Below are 22,024 nucleotides of genomic sequence, written 5' to 3' on the forward strand. Positions count from 1 at the left end.
TTCTGTTTGTAGCGTACATTAATGATTTAGATATGAATGTAGGAGGTATGATCAGTAAGTTCGCAGATGACACAAAAATTGGTGGAGTGGTATATAGTGAAGAGGGAAGCCTCAGGCTACGGGATGATATAGATGGTTGGTCAGATGGGCAGAACAGTGGCAAATGGAATTTAACCCTGAAAAGTGTGAGGTGATGCATTTTGGGAGGACTAACAAGGCAAGGGAATACACAGTGAATGGTAGGACCCTAGGAAGGACAGAGGAACCTTGGTGTGCATGTACATAGATCCCTGAAGGCAGCAGGACAGGTAGATAAGGTGGTTAAAAAGGCATATGGGATACTTATATTCTATGTCTCGGCTAATGAAGGCAAGAGCAGGGAGGTTATGATGGAGCTGTACAAAATGCTAGTTAGGCCACAGCTGGAATACTGTGTGCAGTTCTGGTTGCCACACTATAGGAAGGATGTGATTGCATTGGAGAGGGTGCAGAGGAGATTCACCAGGATGTTACCTGGGCTGGAGCGCTTCAGCTATGAAGAGAGACTGGACAGGCTGGGGTTGTTTTCCTTAGAGCAGAGAAGGCTGAGGGGGGAAATGATTGAGGTGTACAAAATTATGAGGGGCATAGATAGGGTAGATCGAAATGAACTTTTCCCCTTAGTAGAGGGGTCAATAACCAGGGGGCATCGTTTCAAGGTAAGGGGCAGGAGGTTTAGAGGGGATTTGAGGAAAAACTTTTTCACCCAGAGGGTGGTTGGAATCTGGAACTCACTGCCTGAAAGGGTGGTAGAGGCAGGAACCCTCACACCATTCAAGAAGCATTTGGATGAGCACTTGAAACGCCATAGCATACAAGGCTACGGACCAAGTGCTGGAAAATGGAATTAGGATAGGGCTTGATGGCCGGCGCAGACATGATGGGCCGAAGGGACTCTTTCTGTGCTGTATAACTCTATGGCTCTATGAGTGAGATGGAGACGGAGAGAGCGAGACACGGAGGGAGAGAGGGAAAAAGGGAGAGAGAGACCGACAGAGAGAGACACAGAGACAAAGACACAGAGCGACAGACAGAGAAACACTGACCGTGAATGCAAAAGCACAAATGAGAGAGACAGAAAGAGAGAGACACAGTCAGACACAGAGAGATAGACAGACAGAAACAGAGAGAGACAGACAGACATAAAGAGAGGGAGAAACAGACAGAGAGGGAGTGGATGAGAGCAAAACAGACACACATTTAAGCGTGCACAGACACAGCGGGGGAGAAATTCATTATAGCCCCGTTTAGGGTGCTGAAACGTCGACAGCTGAACAATTAGCGCTAATGATGAGAGGCTCCCGCGAAATTCAGTTGTAGCGATCCAAGAGCGAAGTGGAGTTCTAAATCAAGTGCTACCACTTCCCTTGGAGCACTAAAGCCAGCAAGAGGGGCGGTAGCAGTGTGGTGCTACCCAATGTTGAGGGCAGCGCTGTCAGGAACGGAGGCTCCTTCCCTCCCTTAAAGGGAAGGGCCATCGCTGCAGGCTCTGCATGGAAAGGAGGTCCCTCGTCGCCGACGGCAGTCGTGATCCGATCCGATCAGCCCCAAGCACTCTCGCAGAGTGCAGGGCTGATCCATCGCGGCCAAAGAAAATGCTGAATAATGGATGCAAGGCATTAAGAAGATTTTATTTTCATGCAAGCATCAGCAACTTTAAATAGCGCTCCCCAAGCAGCCGGCCGCCCTGACAATGCCTCCTGCAGCTGTCGGTGTTTTCGCCCAGCGATGCTGCAGGGGGCGAAACCGAAGTTCGTGTCTGGGGCGATGCGCAGCACGATGACATTACGATCTCCGGGTGCAGGAGATCGTGGCGTTATGGGTTACCGCCACCACAAACTTCGACGGGAATTCCGCGGGCGTCGGTACTCTCACCGCGCCCGGTCGCAGTCAGTAGCGCCCCATTATCACCCCCTGGAGGCGCTAGCGGGCGGCGCAAAGGAGGCAAAGTTCTAGCCCAGAAACTCTTGCATCAAACATTGCCAGAGCTAGGAATGATCAGATGCTTGATCCAGCTCCCCGTTTACTTACAATTTGGTGTCCTGTGCCTCTTTGTGCATGATTTCCAGTATCATCTGACAGGCAGCAGTGCATCCCTCAGCCGTCGAGTGAATGGTGATGGGTTTCTCTGCTGCGCCTGCGTTCTCCTTCCGATGGATGTCGACTCTAAGAGATGTGGGAGGACAGAGAGAGTAGAGTGGGCATTGTGTCTGGGAGCACACAGTCACAGGCCGGGTTCAGTGCAGGGGAACCACAACTAGCGGGGGTCACTGTTCATCAGAGCAAGTGGCCAACGCGGGGTTGTGAAACCATGGGACCGACAGCTAAGGGACAGCAGTGATTGGATGCAGCACCAACCAGGTTCAGGTCAAATTAACCGCAACTGCCAACTCTGGTCAGTCAGTGAGCCTGTGAATGACCCACTGTGCCCTGTGAGGTCCGTCAGCTGACAGCTCCACAGCTCGCCTGGCCTTAACCGCCATTCCCACTCTTCCTTCCCCCCCCACCGCCCCCCCCCACCGCCAATGGGGAACTCAACCCTCAACTCCCGCAATGGGGAACTCAACCCTCGACGCCCCCCCCCCCACCCCATGGGGAACTCGACCCTCAACCCCCCCAATGGGGAACTCAACCCGACCCTCAACCCCCCCCTCCACCCCCATATGTGGGGCCCGTCCGGTAACACGTGCCCCCTCCCACTGGTCCCCGAGGTTAAAGTTCACTGGGCTGCCCCAGCGGCAGGGTCTGTCTACCCGCTACTGTGCGGCTGTGAACACCAGTTGGGAGGGGGGAGGCTGCAATCTGGATTGACCCCTCCCCCCCACCCACTCCGAGGGGAGTCTGCCGCCTCTGCTTTTACTTTGACTGTGTCTGCTGGGTCACGTTCTTGATGGTCAGCCCCTCCTTTCCGATGATGGCGCCAACGAATTGGGTGGGGACGAGAATCCGCAGCGGGACGTCGATCTGCTTGTGCGAAAGTGTGGCGCCCGCGGACTGGCCATGCTCCCGGCTGGACCGACTCCCTGGTCCTCGCCGCGGCCGCTGCGCTGGGAGGTGCATCGCCTCTTCGTCCGGGATGTACGAGATCCTCAGGGTGTAGCTTTCAAACTGGTGTCCATTCAGCTTCTCGATTGCACTGAAGAACAAGAGAGATTTGGGGCTTTACTTTCTCCGCTCGTTCACAGAACATCTCAAGTCTTCACCTGTAGCAAAACATTTTCTAAAGCCCGCAAGAATACGTGAAGTTACAACACGGGCACAGGCGATTAGGCCCAACCAGTCCGAGCCAGCCGTTACCCTCCATGCCAGCTAGTAGTTGTAATCGCATTTAGCCACCCACTTCCCTATGTCCCTTCGAAGGTGTCAGCTGTGGCTCAGTTGGTAGCACTGTCACCTCGGAGTCAGAAAGGTCGTTGGCTCAAGCCACGCTTCAGTGCAGTACCAAGGGAGTGCTGCACTGTCGGAGGGGTCGTCTTTCTGATGAGACGTTAAACTGAGGCCCCGTCTGCCTTTTAGGTCAACGTAAAAGATCCCACGGCACAATTCAAAGACTCCCCGGTGTCCTGGACAATATTTAACCCTCAATCCACCATGACTAAAACAGACTATCTGACACTCCAGGGCAGTGTTGAGGGAGCCCCCACTGCACTGTCGGGGGTGCAGTGCTGAGGGAGCCTCCGCTGCACTGTCGGGGGTGCAGTGCTGAGGGAGCCCCCACTGCACTGTCGGGAGTGCAGTGCTGAGGGAGCCCCCACTGCACTGTCGGGGGTGCAGTGCTGAGGGAGCCTCCGCTGCACTGTCAGGGGTGCAGTGCTGAGGGAGCCTCCGCTGCACTGTCGGGAGTGCAGTGCTGAGGGAGCCTCCGCTGCACTGTCAGGGGTGCAGTGCTGAGGGAGCCCCCACTGCACTGTCGGGGGTGCAGTGCTGAGGGAGCCTCCGCTGCACTGTCAGGAGTGCAGTGCTGAGGGAGCCTCCGCTGCACTGTCGGGAGTGCAGTGCTGAGGGAGCCTCCGCTGCACTGTCGGGAGTGCAGTGCTGAGGGAGCCTCCGCTGCACTGTCGGGAGTGCAGTGCTGAGGGAGCCTCTGCTGCACTGTCAGGGGTGCAGTGCTGAGGGAGCCCCCACTGCACTGTCGGGGGTGCAGTGCTGAGGGAGCCTCCGCTGCACTGTCAGGAGTGCAGTGCTGAGGGAGCCTCCGCTGCACTGTCGGGAGTGCAGTGCTGAGGGAGCCTCCGCTGCACTGTCGGGAGTGCAGTGCTGAGGGAGCCTCCGCTGCACTGTCAGGGGTGCAGTGCTGAGGGAGCCCCCACTGCACTGTCGGGGGTGCAGTGCTGAGGGAGCCTCCACTGCACTGTCCGGGGTGCAGTGCTGAGGGAGCCCCCACTGCACTGTCGGGGGTGCAGTGCTGAGGGAGCCCCCACTGCACTGTCGGGGGTGCAGTGCTGAGGGAGCCCCCACTGCACTGTCAGGGGTGCAGTGCTGAGGGAGCCCCCACTGCACTGTCAGGGGTGCAGTGCTGAGGGAGCCCCCACTGCACTGTCAGGGGTGCAGTGCTGAGGGAGCCCCCACTGCACTGTCGGGGGTGCAGTGCTGAGGGAGCCCCCACTGCACTGTCAGGGGTGCAGTGCTGAGGGAGCCCCCACTGCACTGTCGGGGGTGCAGTGCTGAGGGAGCCTCCGCTGCACTGTCGGGAGTGCAGTGCTGAGGGAGCCTCCACTGCACTGTCGGGGGTGCAGTGCTGAGGGAGCCTCCACTGCACTGTCGGGGGTGCAGTGCTGAGGGAGCCTCCGCTGCACTGTCAGGGGTGCAGTGCTGAGGGAGCCTCCGCTGCACTGTCGGGGGTGCAGTGCTGAGGGAGCCTCCGCTGCACTGTCGGGGGTGCAGTGCTGAGGGAGCCTCCGCTGCACTGTCGGGGGTGCAGTGCTGAGGGAGCCTCCACTGCACTGTCGGGGGTGCAGTGCTGAGGGAGCCTCCACTGCACTGTCGGGGGTGCAGTGCTGAGGGAGCCTCCACTGCACTGTTGGGGGTGCAGTGCTGAGGGAGCCTCCACTGCACTGTCGGGGGTGCAGTGCTGAGGGAGCCTCCACTGCACTGTCGGGGGTGCAGTGCTGAGGGAGCCTCCGCTGCACTGTCGGGGGTGCAGTGCTGAGGGAGCCCCCACTGCACTGTCGGGGGTGCAGTGCTGAGGGAGCCTCCGCTGCACTGTCGGGGGTGCCGTCTTTCAGATGAGACGTTAAACCAAGTCTACTCTCTCAGGTGGAGGTAAAAGATCCCGCGGCACTATTTGAAGAAGAGCAGGGAGTTATCCACGGTGTCCTGGCCAATATTTCTCCCTCAATCCACATAACAACAAACAGACTATCTGGTCATTATCACACTGCTGTTTGTGGGAGCTTGCTGTGCGCAAATTGGCTGCCGAGTTTACCACACGACAACAGTGACAACACTTCAAAAGTACTTATTTGGCGGTAAAGCGCTTTGAGATGTACGGTGGTAATGAAAGGCGCTATATAAATGCAAGTCTGTCTTTCTTTCTGCTGTGTGAGCGGCTCGATGCCCATTTAACGCATGAGGAACGGGCACAGCTCCATCGAATTTCTAGGCCCATACATTTCATCTCGTGTCTGTGGCCTCTGGTTCGTAGCCCCTCAACTACTGGAACCAGTCTGCTTCTATCTACCCGGTCCCATCCCTTCATAATTTTAAACACCTTTATCATATCGCCCCATAATCTGCATCGTTCAAATGAAAAAACCTCCAATTGTCTTAAATATGGGAAATAGCAATAGCAAAACTTATTTTTTGTGAACTTTGTGCACATCTGTTTGAGCGAGGTAGCGGTCGGGAATGGAGTTTTGTCCATTTGGTTTGTGTTATGAGTCCTGCCTTGTTTTTGGCGAGACATGGTGAGACTTTCCATTGTGGGACTTTCCATTGTGGGCACTGGGTTGTGATTGCCACAAACTAATTTTCCTTGCAGCCAGCAGGCAGAGGAGACTTTCATTCCATCAGTCCTGGCTCCAGAGATGAAAGGCCACTAACCCACCCAGACCCAAGTCATCAGCTAGCCTTATGGCTACTCCTGAAGTAGAATTAATAATTTATGGTAATAGAGAACAGTTTTTCTGTGATAGCCTCAACCAATTAGCCTGTCAGTGGCCCTAAAGCCTGCCCTGTCTGAGACCCAGCACATATCTACAGCCTGCTCTGTCGGAGGCTCAGCAAGGTTTCTGCAGACTGCCCTGTCCGAGGCTCAGCAACCGATCTACAGTCTACTCTGTCGAAGGCTCAGCAACATATTTACAGTCTAACCTGTCTAAGGCCCGGCCACATATTTACAGCCTGCCGTGTCTGAGGCCCAGCAAAATATCTACAGTCTGCTTAGTCAGTGACCTAGCAACATATCTACAGCCTGCCCTGTCGAAGGCCCAGCAACAGATCGATAGCCTGCCCTGTCCGAGGCCTAGCAACATTTCTACGAGAGGGTTTGAGTACAGGAACAAGGATGTCTTGCTGCAGTTGTACAGAGCCTCAGTGAGACCACATCTTGAGTATTGTGTGCAGTTTTGGTCGGCTTATCTGAGGAAGGATGTTCTTGTCATGGAAGGAGTTCAGCGAAGATTCACCAGGCTGATACCTGGGATGGCAGGAATGACTTATGAGGAGAGATTGGGGTGATTGGGCTTGTACTCGCTAGAGTTTAGAAGAATGAGAGGGGATCTCATTGAAACTTATAAAATTCTGACAGGACGGGGGGGCACGGTGGCATAGTGGTTAGCACTGTTGCCTCACAGCGCCAGGGACCCGGGTTCAAATCTGGCCTCGGGCAACTGTCTGTGTGGAGTTTGCACATTCTCCCTGTGTCTGCGTGGGTTTCCTCCGGGTGCTCCGGTTTCCTCCCACAGTCCAAAGATGTGCGGGTTAGGTTGATTTGGCTATGATAAATTGACCCTTAGTGTTAGGGGATTAAATACGTGGGGTTACGGGGATAGGGTGAGATATGTGTCGGTGCAGGCTCGATGGGCCGAAATGGCCTCTATCTGCACTGTGGGGATTCTGTGATTCTGTGACTAGACAAGACTAGATGCAGGAAGGATGTTCCTGATGGTCGGAGAGTCCAGAACCAGGGGTCAAGGGATAAGGGGTAGGCCATTTAGGACAGAAATGAGGAGGAATTTCTTCACCCAGAGAGTGGTGAACCTGTGGAATTCTCTACCACAGAAGGCAGTAGAGGCCAATACATTAAATATATTCAAGAAGGAGTTGGATATATTTCTTAAGGCTAAAGGAATCAAGGCGTATGGGGAGAAAGCAGGGACCGGGTACTGAATTTGGATGATCAGCCATGATCACGGTGGCATAGTGGTTAGCACTGTTGCCTCACAGCACCAGGGACCCGGGTTCGAATCCGGCCTCGGGTGACTGTGTGTGTGGAGTTTGCACATTCTCCCCGTGTTTGCGTGGGTTTCCTCCGGGTGCTCCGGTTTCCTCCCACAGTCCAAAGATGTGTGGGTTAGGTTGATTGGCTATGATAAATTGATCCTTAGTGTTAGGGGGATTAAATACGTGGGGTTACGGGGATCAGGTGGGATATGTGTCGGTGCAGGCTCGATGGGCCGAAATGGCCTCTATCTGCACTGTGGGGTTTCTGTGATTTCTGTGATTTCTGTGATCTCATTGAATGGCGGAGCAGGCTCGAGGGGCCGAATGGCCGACTCCTGCTCCTATCTTTCTATGTTTACAGCCTGCCCTGTCCGAGGCCCAGCAACATTTCTACAGCCTGCCCTGTCCGAGACCCAGCAACATTTCTACAGCCTGCCCTGTCCGAGACCCAGCAACATATCTACAATCTGCCCTGTCCAAGGCCCAACAACATATCTACAGCCTGCCCTGACTGAGACCTAGCAACATATCTACAGCCTGCCCTGATCGAGACCTAGCAAAATATGTGCAGCCTGCCCTGTGAAAGGCCCAGCAACATACCTACAGGCTGCCTAGTTAGTGTCCTAGCAACGTATCTACAGCCTGACTTGTCCAAGGCCCAGCAACATTTCTACAGCCTGCCCTGTCCAAGGTAAGGTAGCGGCTCTTTCACTAGCTGTGCAGTCTGTCCTGTCAGCCATGAGGTGCATTGCAGAAAGGCTACGAGAGAAACATTGAACTAAGTTATTAATTTCATTTTATTTCCGACGACAGCACTCTACCTTCCAGATGGAGATCTGCAACAAACAATTACAGTGTCATCATTTGCATTTTAGTAAAATGCAAAATGTTCATGCCACGAACTATGGATGAACACCAGTCACACCAGTGCCATACACAGAGCAACAAACTGTGGGACTACCCACAGGCAGCTTATTTTATGTAACCTTATACTATGTGGGGTGACACTATGTTCTTTCGTGGTGTGGTTCCCCCTCAGGCTGTCTCCTTCAGATTTTTTTTGGTATGCGGTACAGGTGGACACAGATCAGTCACTGTATAATACTGGGGTACAGTACTGGGGGGGTACAGGTCTGGCACTGTATAACATTTGGGTACGATACTGGTGGGTACAAGTCTGTCACTGTATAACACTGGGGTACAGTACTGGTGGGTACAGGTCTGTCACTGTGTATTCCATCACACTCCTTACTTATGCCTTTTAGATGGTGGAAAGGCTTTGGGGAGTCAGGAGGTGAGACACTCACTGCAGAATACCCAGCCTCTGACTGGCTCTTGTGGCTAATCCAGTAAAGTTTCTGGTCAATGGTAACCCCATGGATGTTGAGGTGGGGGATTCGGCAATGGTAATGTCGCTGAATATAAAGGGGAGGTGGTTAGTCTCTCTTGTTGGAGGTGGTCATTGCCTGGCACTTGTGTGGCACGAATAGAAACATAGAAGATAGGAGCAGGAGTAGGCCATTCGGCCCCTTGAGCCTGCTCCACCATTCAATGAGATCATGGCTGATCATCCAAACTCAGTACCCTGTCCCTGCCTTCTCCCCATATCCCTTGATCCCTTCAGCCTTAAGAAATATATCTAACTCCTTCATGAATATATTTTATGAATTGGCCTCAACTGTCTTCTGTGGTAGAGAATTCCATGGGTGAAGACATTCCTCCTCATCTCTGTCGTAAATGGCTTACCATAGAGCACATATACCAGAAACGCTGTCTACGGAGGTCACGGTCCATCATCAAAGACCCTACCCACCCCAGCCACAGTCTGTTCGCCCTCCTGCCATCTGGGAGACGCTACAGATGCATTCGCACCCGTACGACCAGATTTAGGAACAGCTTCTTTCCCAGGGCTGTCATCCTACTGAACTCCACAAATAAACTCTAAAGCCTGCACATCTGCCAATGCACTTTATTATGGTTATGTTTATGTTAATGTATTACAAGCCAAATGTATGTTGAATGTTTAAATGTCTTAATCCAAATGTACACTCTCGGGAGCCGCAAGCCTACATTTCGTTGTACTGCACTTGTGCACTAACAATGACAATAAAAGTTGATTTGATTTGATTTTGATTACCCCTTATCTTTAGACTGTGACTCCTGGTTCAGGACTCCCCCGCCATTGGGAATATCCTTCCTGCATCTCGTCTGTCCAGTCCTGTCAGAATTTTATAAGTTTCAATGAGATCCCCTCTCATTCTTCAAAACTCCAGCGAGTATAAGCCCAATCAACCCAATCTCTCCTCATAAGTCAATCCTGCCATCCCAGGTATCAGTCTGGTGAATCTGCGCTGCACTCCCTCCATGGCAAGAACATCCTTCCTCAGATAAGGCGACCAAAACTGCACACAATACTCAAGGTGTGGTCTCACCAAGGCCCTGTACAACTGCAGCAAGACATCCTTGTTCCTGTACTCAAATCCTCTCGCTACGAAGGCCAACATACCATTTGCCTTCTTAACTGCCTGCTGCACCTGCATGCTTACCTTCAGCAACTGGTGCACAAGGACACCCAGGTCTTGTTGCACTTCCCCTTCTCCCAATCTATTGCCGTTCAGATAATAATCTGCCTTCCTGTTTTTGCCACTGAAGTGGATAACCTCGTATTTATCCACATTATACTGCATCTGCCATACATCTGCCCAATCACCCAATCTGTCCAAATCATACTGGAGTTTCTTGGCATCCTCCTCACAGCACACACGCCCACCCAGCTTTGTGTCATCTGCAAACTTGGAGATATTACATCTAGTTCCCTCGTCTAGATCATTAATATATATTGTGAATAGCTGGGGTCCTAGCACCGATCCCTGCGGTACCCCACTAGTCACTGCCTGCCACTCGGAAAAAGAGCGGTTTATTCCAACTCTTGGATAGAGAACTGGCTGGCAGACAGGAAGCAAAGTCAGTACCTTGCTCCCAATCCCATGTGCTTTAACTTCACACGCTAATCTCTTATGTGGGACCTTATCGAAAGCCTTCTGAAAGTCCAAATACACCACATCCACTGGTTCTCCCTTATCTATTCTACCAGTTACATCCTCAAAAAATTCCAGTAGATTAGTCAAGCACGATTTACCTTTTGAAAATCCATGTTGAATTTGTCCGATCCTGTCACTGTTTTCCAAGTGCTCTGCTATTACTTCTTCAATAATGGACTCTAGCATTTTCCCCACTACCGATGTCAGGCTTACCGGTCTATAATTCCCCGTATTCTCGCTACCACCTTTTTTGAACAGTGGGGTTACATTAGCTACCCTCCAATCCATGGGAACTGTTCCAGAATCTATAGAATTTTGGAAGATGACCAACAATGCATCTACTATTTCTAGGGCCACTTCCTTAAGTACCCTAGGATGTAGATTGTCAGGCCCTGGGGATTTATCGGCCTTCAATCCCGTCAATTTCCCTAACACCATTTCCTTACAAATACTGATTTCATTCAGTTCCTCCCTCTCATTAGACCCCATGTTCCCCGACATCTCTGGGAGGTTATTTGTGTCCTCCTTTGCGAAGACAGAACCAAAGTATGTATTTAATTGGTTTGCCATTTCTTTGTTCCCCATTATAAATTCCCCTGATTCTGACTGTAAGGGACCTATGCTTGATTTCACCAATCTTTTTCTCTTCACATATCTATAGAAGCTTTTATAGTCAGTTTTCATGTTCCCTGAAAGCTTACTCTCATACTCTATTTTCCCCCTCTTAATTAATCCCTTTGTCCTCCTTTGCTGAATCCTAAACTGCTCCCAATCCTCAGGTTTGCTGCTTTTTCTGGCCAATTTATATGTCCTCTCCTTGGATCCTATGCTATCCCTAATTTCCCTCGTTAGCCACGGTTGAGTCACCTTTTCTGTTTTGTTTTGTTTTATTTTAAGTGGCAAATAACATTTGTGCCACATATCAGCCCAAGCCTGAATGTCGTCCAGGTCTTGCTGCATGCGTGCACAGACTGCTTCATTACTGATGATTGCACAGTGTTCAATGCCATCCGCAACTCCTCAGATAAACATCCTGCCCTGTCAGTGTCACTGTTTAACATCTGGGTACAGTACTGGTGGGTACAGGTCTGTCACTGTAAGTTTCTAGTGGGTACAGGTCATAGTCATAACGGCACAGAAGGAGGCCATTCGGCCCATCGAGTCCGTGCCGGCTCTCTGTAGAGCAATCCAGACAGTCCCATTCCCCCGCTCTATCCCCGTAGCCCTGCAAGTTTATTTCCCTCAAGTGCCTATCCAGTCTCTCCTTGAAAACATTGAGCATCTCCGCTTCCACCACTTTCGTCGGCAGAGAGTTCCAGGACCTCACCACTTGCTACGTAAATTTTTTTCCCCTCACATCCCCTTCTGTATCTCTTGCCCAAAACCTTAAATCTGTGTCCCCTAGTCCTTGTACCATCAACTAGTGGGACCAGCCTTTCCCCGTCTAGCCTATCCAAACCCACCATAATCTTGTTCTCGTCTATCAAATCACCCCTCAACCTCCTTTGCTCTAATGAAAACAAATCCAGCTTCTTCAACCAGTCCTTGTAGCTAAGATTCCCCGATCCCTGGAACCATTCTGGTAAATCTCCTCTGCGCCCTCTCAAGAGCCTTCACATCATTCCTAAAGTGTGGTGACCAGAACTGGACGCAATACTCCAGTTGTGGCCTAACCAGCGCTTTATAAAGGTTCAGCATAACTTCTCTCCTTTTGTACTCAATGCCTCTATTTATGAAGCCCCAAGATCCCATAGGCTTTGCTAACCACTCTCTCAATATGTCCTGCCACCTTCAGGGACCTATGCACATTAACTCCCAAGTCCCTCTGTCCCTGCACACTCTTAATGGCACAGTTTTAAAATGTATATTGCCTCTCTCTGTTCCTTCTGCTAAAATGCATCACCTCGCACTTCTCTGTATTAAATTCCATCTGCCACTTGTCTGCCCATTCTGCTTGCCTTTCGATGTCCTGTTGCAGTCGATTAGTATCATCATCACTGTTCGCCACAACCCCAAGTTTGGTATCACCGGCAAATTTAGGTCTGTCGCTGTATAACACTGGGGTACAGAACTGGTGGGTACGGGTCTGTCAGTGGTGGTGTTAGGGAGTGAGAGCTATTTGAAGTGATGTGTTATGTTTCTTCTGTGATTCACTTAGACCATGTTGAGGTGAACTGGTACAGTGGGCCTTTTCCTCTGCTGTGTGGACACCAACACGCGGAATAAATCCAGTGACAGCAGTAAAGTCCTTTCAAAGTTTACAGTGGCCCTGTCATCACTTACGTCTTTGCATGTTCCTTTGTTTCGTACGTCACATTCACAACTGCCGTCTCACTGTCTGTATTAACTGAGAGAGGGAAAAGAATCAGTCAGCACCCAGACTGTGCACAGCAAACCATGAAGCAGCTTGTCCCATTAAACCCATGACACCGCATTTCCCAGATCAGCATTGAACTCCTCCAGCAAGGCCCCAGCCGGCATGCCTGGCCCATGTGGCAAAAGTCATTTTGTTTTTAAAAATCAATGAGGTTTCCAGCTTCTGATCACTAACCAGTGACAACCGGGGCTTTTGAAATGATGTATTAACGTCTGGAGTTAGAATGGAAGCTGGCCTCGCTCGTCAGTTTCCACGATGGAGGACGGGAGGTCAGTTATCTGTGGGACCAAGTCATTTGACCTGGAAATTAGCTAGCATATGGTGGCACAAATTTAACTACACATCCTCACAGCTTTAGCGAGTATTTCAGACTTAGACAATGTGTGATAAATTCATCATTTGCACTTTTTGCAATAGTTAGGACTTACTGATGACTGGTGATTGACAGTGCAGTTTGTTGGAGACCGTTAAAATGGTGGATTCTCCTGTATTTCTTGCTCTGATAAGAGATCCAGGCCTAGAAATTCAGTTGGTTGCGCCAGCCGGTAGCGCCTTAGGAGGAGTAGATGTCGGGCGCTAGGTGGCTAGCGGCCGGGCGCAGCGCGATCTGCGCCTCGCCCCAACTTCACTAGAGATTTAGCGGCGGCGCAAAGTCTTTGCGCGCGCTCAGCTGCGCGCGCAGATCATGACGTCATTTCCTCGTGCAACGCCCTTTGTGCGCCCCCAACCGGAAATTCAGTCGCGACGCCCCATTGTGCGCCTGGCGCCCCTAGCGACTGTTAGAGTGGAACGGTGCTCAGTCGATGCGGGGCGCGGGGGGCGCAAATTAAAGGGCACTCCTCCTGCAATATAAAAAGCTGCCATTTCGCAGCACTCCTTCTTGAGAAACGGATCTTTGGAGAGAGACCAAGGCAGAGAGCTTTCTGCTTTGGCCCAACACTCGGACAGGTACTTGTGGCTTCAGGCCACAGCTTTCCACTTGTCTTTGCCTTCATTGACATCTCATTATTTGCCAGCATATTATGGGGGCTGCAATGGGTGTAAACGCTGGCTTTCTCAATTACATCCAAAGGGCTCACAGACGCCGTGAGAGAGTGGCAGCCCTGGCTAGACGGAGAGGGGGCAACAGGCGTCGGGAAAGGAGGCCTTACCCACCCAGGGTATACCGCCAGCAGTTCTCCTATCTCAACATGTCTGACGAGCAGTGTGTTCGGAGGCTGCGATTCCGAAGGGAGGTGGTCCCAGAGATCTGCCACCTGCTTGGCGGTGATCTGCAGCCACAGCTGAGGAGCAGGACGTCTCTGTCGGTGGCAGTGAAGGTGACGGTGGCTCTCAACTTCTATGCCACCGGCTCCTTCCAATCCGCTACTCGGGACATTGCCAACATCTCCCAGTTCGCCGTGCATTGCTGCATCCGCCAGGTGACCAATGCCCTTTTCAAAAGGAGACGTCAGTTCATCTCCTTCTCCATGGCCCTTGCCAAGCAGCAACAGCGTGCAATGGGCTTTGCAGCATTCGCGGGCTTCCCCATGGTGCAGGGCGCCATTGACTGCACGCATGTGGCTTTGCGGGCACCTCTGGAGAATGCCGAGGATTACCGCAACCGGAAGGGCTACCATTCGCTGAACGTCCAGCTGGTGTGTGACCACAGGCAGCTCATCCTAGCTGTCAATGCCCGCTTTCCAGGCAGCAGCCACGATGCCTTCATCCTGCGACAGACTTCTGTGGCAGACATGTTCCAGGCACAGCCTCACCCACGAGGATGGCTTATCGGGGACAAAGGCTATCCTTTGTGTACCTGGCTGATGACCCCGCTCCGTGTGCCCAGCACCCCCGCTGAAGAGGGATACAATGAGAGCCATCAAGCGACCAGGAACATCATCGAACAAACAATCGGCGTCCTGAAGCAACGGTTCCGCTGTCTGGATCACTCCAGTGGAGCCCTACAGTATTCGCCGGAGCGAGTCTCCCATTTCGTGGTCGTGTGCTGCATGCTGCACAACCTGGCTATCCGCAGGACTCAGGCACTGCCACCAGAGATTGGAGGACCACCTCAGGAGGAGGAGGAGGAGGACCAGCACAGGAGGGAGGCAGAAAGTGCAAGGGCCGCCCGTCGCCGGCTTATTGAACGTCGGTTCTAGGCCCCCTCTCAGGGAATGGCTTGTGCCAATGTCAGCAGATGAATGTAGCCGCTCCACAAGCCCTCAGCCGAGCAGGGCAACCAGGACTTAACAAAAAAACCATGCACACTGCAATTTAACAACAATAATTTATTGCAAACCTCTGCCCTTCCCACATTACATCCTCATGTGGAGAAGCCCCCTCCAAAAACACAAAACTACCAGTCTCGGCCTTACAAAAAGAAAGACACCAGTCTCGGCCTTACAAAAACACAACTGCACCAGTCTCGGCCTTACAAAAACACAACTGCACCAGTCTCGGCCTTACAAAAAGAAAGAAAGACACCAGTCTCGGCCTTACAAAAACACAACTGCACCAGTCTCGGCCTTACTAAAAGCACCAGGCATTTGTGCATACCTTCTACTTTTTGCCCTGCGAGGCCTTTCGCATCCTTGCCTGGCCCCTGCCCGCCCTGCAGCTCCTCCTCAATGGGAGCCCAGTGGCTGCAGCAAGGCTGGGGGAAGGCTGCTGAGGGTCAGATGGCGAGACGGCAGATGCCCTTGGGGGTCGGCCTGCACCAGCTCTGGCCTTGGAGTGGCCGGCTGCTGACTGCTCCAACTCTGGCTGGGCGGCAGCAGTCTGTCCAGTGGCTCGTGGCAGCTGCAATGGCGGAGTGGCAGTGTCGGCTGCAGGAATGGTGCCAACCTGGCAGATCGCAGGTGCTCGCTGGTCGCCTGAGACATTGGCACTCGCACGGGCCAGCACTGCAGCATGCGCAGCAAACAGCTGAAGAACAGACTGCTGGGTTGCTGCTGCACGGCGAGTGCCCTGGCGATGCCTGGCTGATCCAGCGAGGGTGGCAGCAGTTAGTGCCCGTGTGGCCCTGGTCTGTGTCCGCATGACACCAGCCAGTGAATGGACGGCACGACTGAGCACTTGGCTCGACGCCGCCTGTGCTGCCGCGAAGTCCTGCAGACTCCTGGCCTGTGCTGCACTGAATTGATCCAGACTCCTGGCCTGTGCTGCTCCAAATTGCTGCACACTCCTTGACAAAGACTCAATGGAGTCAGGCATCCTTGCCACTGCAGCCATGAGCTCATTGTGCCTGCGCTCAGCCTGGACGGCCATTTCCTCCAGGAGCCGCACCTCCTCTGCGCTGACCGTCGCAGGACTGGAGGCCGCACTCACCCTCTGGGGAGAAGTCCGCCGAGCTTCCCCACCCCTCCCGCGTTGCTGCAGGCTGCTGGGCCCCGGAGCTTCACTCTCCTCCGACCCTTCCCCCCGGCTCCCCTCCAGGGAAGACGTGTCCCCTACATTGCCATGGGCTGGCACGGCTGAGGGTGGCACTGATGGGCCGGCTTCCTCTTCCTCCTCCTCGTATTCCGAAGCGCTGACAGTGGCAGCTTGAGGACCCGCCTCCTCACCTGGCGATTCACCATCTGAAAGCAGGAAGGCACAAGAGTAGCTTTAGAGTGAGGACAGGGCAGCAGCGAGGGAGGCATGAGTGGTGCCATTCACTGCATTGGTCGGACAGTGGCAAAGGATGCTGATCTGAGGCGCAAGTGGAACGAGCGAAGTCAAAAAGGTGATGCCCTTACCATTGGTGCCCAGAACAGGGTCGGCATCTCCACTGGCGACGGGTCCAATCAGCCGGCCTGCCATAATGCGCTCCACACGCTGGTCGAGGTCGGAGAGCTCTTTTACGTCAGGACGGCCTCCCCCGGTGTCAATTCATTTCCGCCGGTTGTGCGCCACCTTGGCCTGCAAGAGAAAGGACGGCCTCTAAGTACAGTGTGAAGCCCTGATCTTGTCTGCACTGCCTCCCATGGTCGAATAGCTTGAACAGTGTGAAGCCCTGATCTTGTCTGCAATGCCTCCCATGGTCGAATAGCTTGAACAGTGTGAAGCCCTGATCTTGTCTGCAATGCCTCCCATGGTCGAATAGCTTGAACAGTGTGTAAAGTGCTGAATGTGTAAGTGATTTTTATGACAGTCCCATAGCTGCTGGATGAGGGCTGTGTGGTGTATGTAACCTGTTCCACCTTAAGAGAACTTAAGCCTGTTCCACCTTAAGAGATGTACTACTTTCTCTGGCTGCTGTATACGTAGTACCGGTGGTGACCACTGGTATATAAGCACTGTGTAGTAAGATTGTATTTTATATAGTCCTGACCTCCAACCAGTAAAGACCTGTTGAACTTTAATCTTGTAGTCTGTGTGTTATTAATTACAACTAGAACACACAGACTTTACAGTGGCGACGAGTCAGATTCTTACCCTGCGGCAGTTATATCCACGGCGGCTTCGTCCACAGAACGGACGTCGAAGAGAGGCTTCCACCCTCATCAACCTGCTGGAAGACACGTCGCGCGGCAGACATCGAGAAACCAGAGTGCAGAAGACATCCTGAACTCGAAGCCTCCATCAGCGGCTGTCAGCTATCTTCTTTCTACCTCGGTAGTGGGTAAGCCGGGCAGCGACGCGACCAGAAAATCGGCCGCGTTGGCTGTACAGACGGGGAGGGAAGACGGAGGAATAAGGGCGGTGAGATCGATTGCGACCGGAGATAAGGGCCGGGCCGCATTCGGGCCGAAAGGCGCAGCGCGGGGACATCGATCGCGGCTGGTGATAAGGGCCAGGCCGCATTCGGGCTAAAAAGGCGCAGCGTCTGGGGGCAACTGAAGGCGCGAGAGCCGCGGTGAAGCGGAGACCGCGTCGGGGGAAGGGTGAAGACTGCCAAGCGCGGGAAAACCGCCATTTTGTAGGCGGAGGACGAAGACAAGAGCGCGGAAGCCGCCATCTTGGATAAAAATAAAAAGAAATTAAATTGCAACGATGCCTAAACATGGGAACATTAATACCTTTGATAGCGACATCGAAGATTGGGCTATGTATGTAGAACGCATACAAAATTATTGTAAAGCAAATAAAATCCCAGATGAAGAGAAAGCACTAACATTATTAAACTTAATGGGTGCGAAGACATACGAGCAATTGAAACACCTTTTATCACCAGATGAACCGGCGGATAAGACGTTCGAGGAGATTGTTACTGTCCTGAAAAATCACCTAAACCCCACGCCGCTGATGCTAGCGGAACGATTTAAATTTTACAGCAGAAGGCAGCTGAAGGATGAAAGCAATGCTGAATATTTAATGGAATTGCGTAAGCTAGCAAAGTACTGTCAATTCGGAACGAGATTGACAGAGGCGCTACGAGATAAATTTGTGTGTGGTTTATTAAAAGATACACAAAAGCGATTGCTCGAGGAGAATGAGCTGACGCTTGAGAAAGCGGTCACTATGGCAGCAGCACACGAAGCCGCAGCGAGAGGCACGGCAGTAATGCAGCTACGGTCACCAGAACTCAGTACAAATAAATTGGGTTTGAGTACTGTAAAATGTTATCGTTGCGGAAAGACAACGCACGATCAGAACCAATGTTGGTTTAAAAACCAAGAATGCAGAACGTGTGGCAGGCTTGGCCACATAGCTAAAGTATGCCGGTCAGGAAAGAAGACCAGCAACAAAAAGTCACCGCAAGGAAAATACATAAAGGTACACAAGGTGACAAAGAACAGTTCGACCGAACAGAAGTCAGATTCAGACGCTAGCAGTAATGAACTGGGTAGCTTAAGAGTACACAACGTTGGTAAGGATGCAGATCTCCAGACAATTTGGGTCACCCTTCAGATAGCAGGAGTCCAAGTAAAGATGGAATTGGACACTGGATCGGCATTGACGGTCATGAATAAGAAAGATTACAAAAGGTTATTCCAACATATTCCCCTACGGGATACGGAGATTATATTGAAAACATACACGGGGCAAAGAGTGTACCCCGTCGGAAAGATAGAGGTAAAAGTGGTCCACAAGGGCGAAGAAAGCCAAGTAATGGACTTATATGTGCTACCTGAAGGAGGTCCACCACTACTGGGACGGGAGTGGATTAGGAAAATGAATATGGACTGGCACTCCTTGAAGGCACTAACGGTAGATTCCGGGGAAACAGATGTCAAACCTAAACGATTGTCCAGAATATTGGATGATGCTAAAGAGGTGTTCCAGCAGGGACTGGGAACACTGAGAGGAATTACGGCAAACATCAAGATTGATGAACATGCACAACCAAAATGTTTTAAAGCCAGACCGGTACCCTATGCAATACGACCTACTGTAGAAGCGGAACTGGAAGCGCTAGAATGTTCAGGTGTACTGTCTAAGGTAGATTGGAGTGAGTGGGCTACGCCCATTGTTCCCGTTATGAAACGTCCTTTGAGCAACAAGCCAGGAGAACCAGGGAAGGTTCGCATCTGTGGAGATTTCAAAATCACCGTTAATCCGGTGCTTCACATGGTGCAGTATCCGCTTCCGCGGATTGAGGATATTTTTGCTTCGTTGTCTGGCGGGAAACACTTCACCAAGATAGACCTGGCGCAGGCGTACTTGCAGATGGAGGTTGAAGAAGAGTCACGCCAATACCTCACGATCAACACGCATCGAGGTTTGTACCGGTACAATAGGCTGGTTTTTGGAGTGGCATCGGCTCCAGCAATTTGGCAGAGGGCCATGGAGCAGGTATTACAGGGAATTCCAGGCACACAATGTTACCTGGACGATATTCTGATTACAGGTGATGGTGATGAAGAACACCTCGCAAACTTGGAACTGGTGCTCAACAGACTGAAAGAGTATGGACTTAGAGTTAATCGGCAGAAATGTGAGTTCTTCCAGAAGCGGATCTCGTACTGTGGTCATGTCATTGACCGGGAGGGGCTTCATAAGTCTCCTGACAAGGTAGAGGCAGTTGTAAAGGCTCCCGCTCCGGATAATGTCTCTCAGTTGAGGTCGTTTCTAGGATTGATTAACTATTACCATAAATTTCTACCAAATCTATCCACGGTACTGCACCCGCTAAATGCTCTTTTACAGAAGGGGGTACCATGGGAATGGAGCGAAAACTGTAAGAAGGCATTTCGCAAAAGCAAAGAATTGATCACCTCAGAGGAAGTGTTGGCTCACTTCAACCCGACACTGCCTATTCGGTTGGCTTGTGATGCTTCTCCATATGGTATTGGGGCAGTACTCTCACACAAGTTGCCAAATGGCACGGAAAGGCCAGTCGCGTTTGCATCCAGATCATTGACCTCCGCTGAGCGCAACTATGCGCAGATCGATAGGGAGGCTCTCAGCCTTGTATGGGGAGTGAAGAAGTTTAATCATTACCTGCAGGGCCAAAAATTCACACTTCTGACAGACCATCAGCCGTTGGTATCCATTTTTAACCCTAAGAAGGGTGTTTCAGTGATGACAGCACAGCGTCTCCAGAGATGGTCCCTTTTCCTAGGGGCACATCAATATCAAATAGAATTCAAAGGTACGAAGCAGCATGGCAATGCTGATGGGCTGTCGCGCCTGCCACTACCTGAAGAAGAAGAAACGACGGAAGTTGACCCTGTTGAGTTATTTCATTCGACCATTATCGAGTGTTTACCTGTCACCAACGCAAGTATTGAAAGAGAAACCAGGAACGACCCGACACTGTCCAGAGTCTACGAGGTGACAGTGAAAGGATGGCCAACACGTGGTGATCCTCTGTTACCGGCATTCTCGGCAAGGCGAGACCAGCTGTCCGTCTGCCATGGTACTTTGATGTACGGGACAAGAGTGATTATTCCTCCCAAGTTAAGGGAAAGAGTTCTAAAAGAACTGCATGAAGGTCATCTGGGGGGAGTTAAGATGAAAAGTCTTGCTAGGGCTTATGTATGGTGGCCGGGTATTGACCAACAGATAGAGGAGTTGACGAAAAGCTGCGCTGGGTGCCAAAAAGTGCAAAATGCACCTCCGATCGCACCGCTACACCCATGGGAATGGCCTTCAGCCCCATGGCAACGCGTACATATTGACTTTGCTGGTCCATTCATGGACTCCATGTTCCTAATTGCGGTGGACGCACATTCCAAATGGCCAGAAGTGATCAAGATGAATACCACTACTTCAGAAAAGACAATTGCGGTGTTAAGAACAATATTCGCAAGGAACGGATTGCCAGAACAGATCTGTTCGGACAACGGACCACAGTTCGTGTCGGAAGAATTCCAAAAATTCTTAAAGAAGAATGGGGTGAAACATTATACCTCTGCCCCATATCATCCGGCGACAAACGGGTTGGCCGAGAGATTTGTCCAAACATTCAAAAAGGCAATAAAGGCCATGAACGATGACCAGATTCCACTACAGCACAAGGTGGACAATTTCCTAATGGCGTATCGAAACGCCGCTCATGCAGTGACTAACCAAAGTCCTGCCATGATGTTCTATAACAGGAGGTTGCGGTCCAGGTTGGACTTGTTAAAACCAAATGTGCGGAGGGAAGTGGAAAACAAACAGTTCCGGCATATTAATAACAAGTCCACTCGAAGTTTCGAAGTAGGACAACCAGTGTTGGCAAGGGGCTATGGAAACGAAAAATGGCAGTCCGGAACAATTCGGGCCAGACAAGGACCTCTGATGTACACAGTAGATATTGGTAACAATGTGATAAGGCGTCATGCGGATCAACTGGTAGAATCAAGAGCAAGGGTCGAACCCATGGTTGCGACAGAGACAACTGTGGAAGACGTTAATGAACCTGAAGCATCTACCTCGGCAGGGACTGTACCTGATGATGACGTCCAATACATAGGAAACCAACAAGAAGAGTCACCTCAGCAACAAGAATCAGAGACCACTGAAAGGCGTTATCCAGACCGAATCAGAAGGCCTCCTGAGAGACTGAACCTTTGAACTGTTTATACCTGAAGTTATATATGTATATATGTTATGATGTTATGTTAAATGGGGATATGACTATTAAGCTAAAAAGGGAGGATTGTGGTGTATGTAACCTGTTCCACCTTAAGAGAACTTAAGCCTGTTCCACCTTAAGAGATGTACTATTTTCTCTGGCTGCTGTATACGTAGTACCGGTGGTGACCACTGGTATATAAGCACTGTGTAGTAAGATTGTATTTTATATAGTCCTGACCTCCAACCAGTAAAGACCTGTTGAACTTTAATCTTG

The 22,024-nt window shown here is 51.5% G+C and overlaps 1 protein-coding gene across 2 annotated transcripts in view; it reads right to left on the reverse strand.

The window, feature by feature from the left end:
- The window catches only part of igf2bp2a (insulin-like growth factor 2 mRNA binding protein 2a), a 607,906-nt gene that overhangs the window by 209,957 nt on the left and 375,925 nt on the right, over positions 1-22,024 (reverse strand). For both annotated transcript variants that reach the window (XM_085985316.1, XM_085985315.1), the window contains exons 5-7: positions 12,747-12,810; positions 2,900-3,175; positions 2,071-2,205 (exon numbers count right to left, since the gene is read on the reverse strand). In XM_085985316.1, coding sequence (XP_085841442.1) covers positions 2,071-2,205; positions 2,900-3,175; positions 12,747-12,810 — 475 coding nt within the window. The remainder of the gene's footprint in view (positions 1-2,070; positions 2,206-2,899; positions 3,176-12,746; positions 12,811-22,024) is intronic.

This window comes from Somniosus microcephalus, chromosome 4 (assembly GCF_052327205.1).
Source record: "Somniosus microcephalus isolate GS21.2 chromosome 4, FLI_Smic_1.0, whole genome shotgun sequence".
Lineage (NCBI taxonomy): Eukaryota > Metazoa > Chordata > Chondrichthyes > Squaliformes > Somniosidae > Somniosus > Somniosus microcephalus.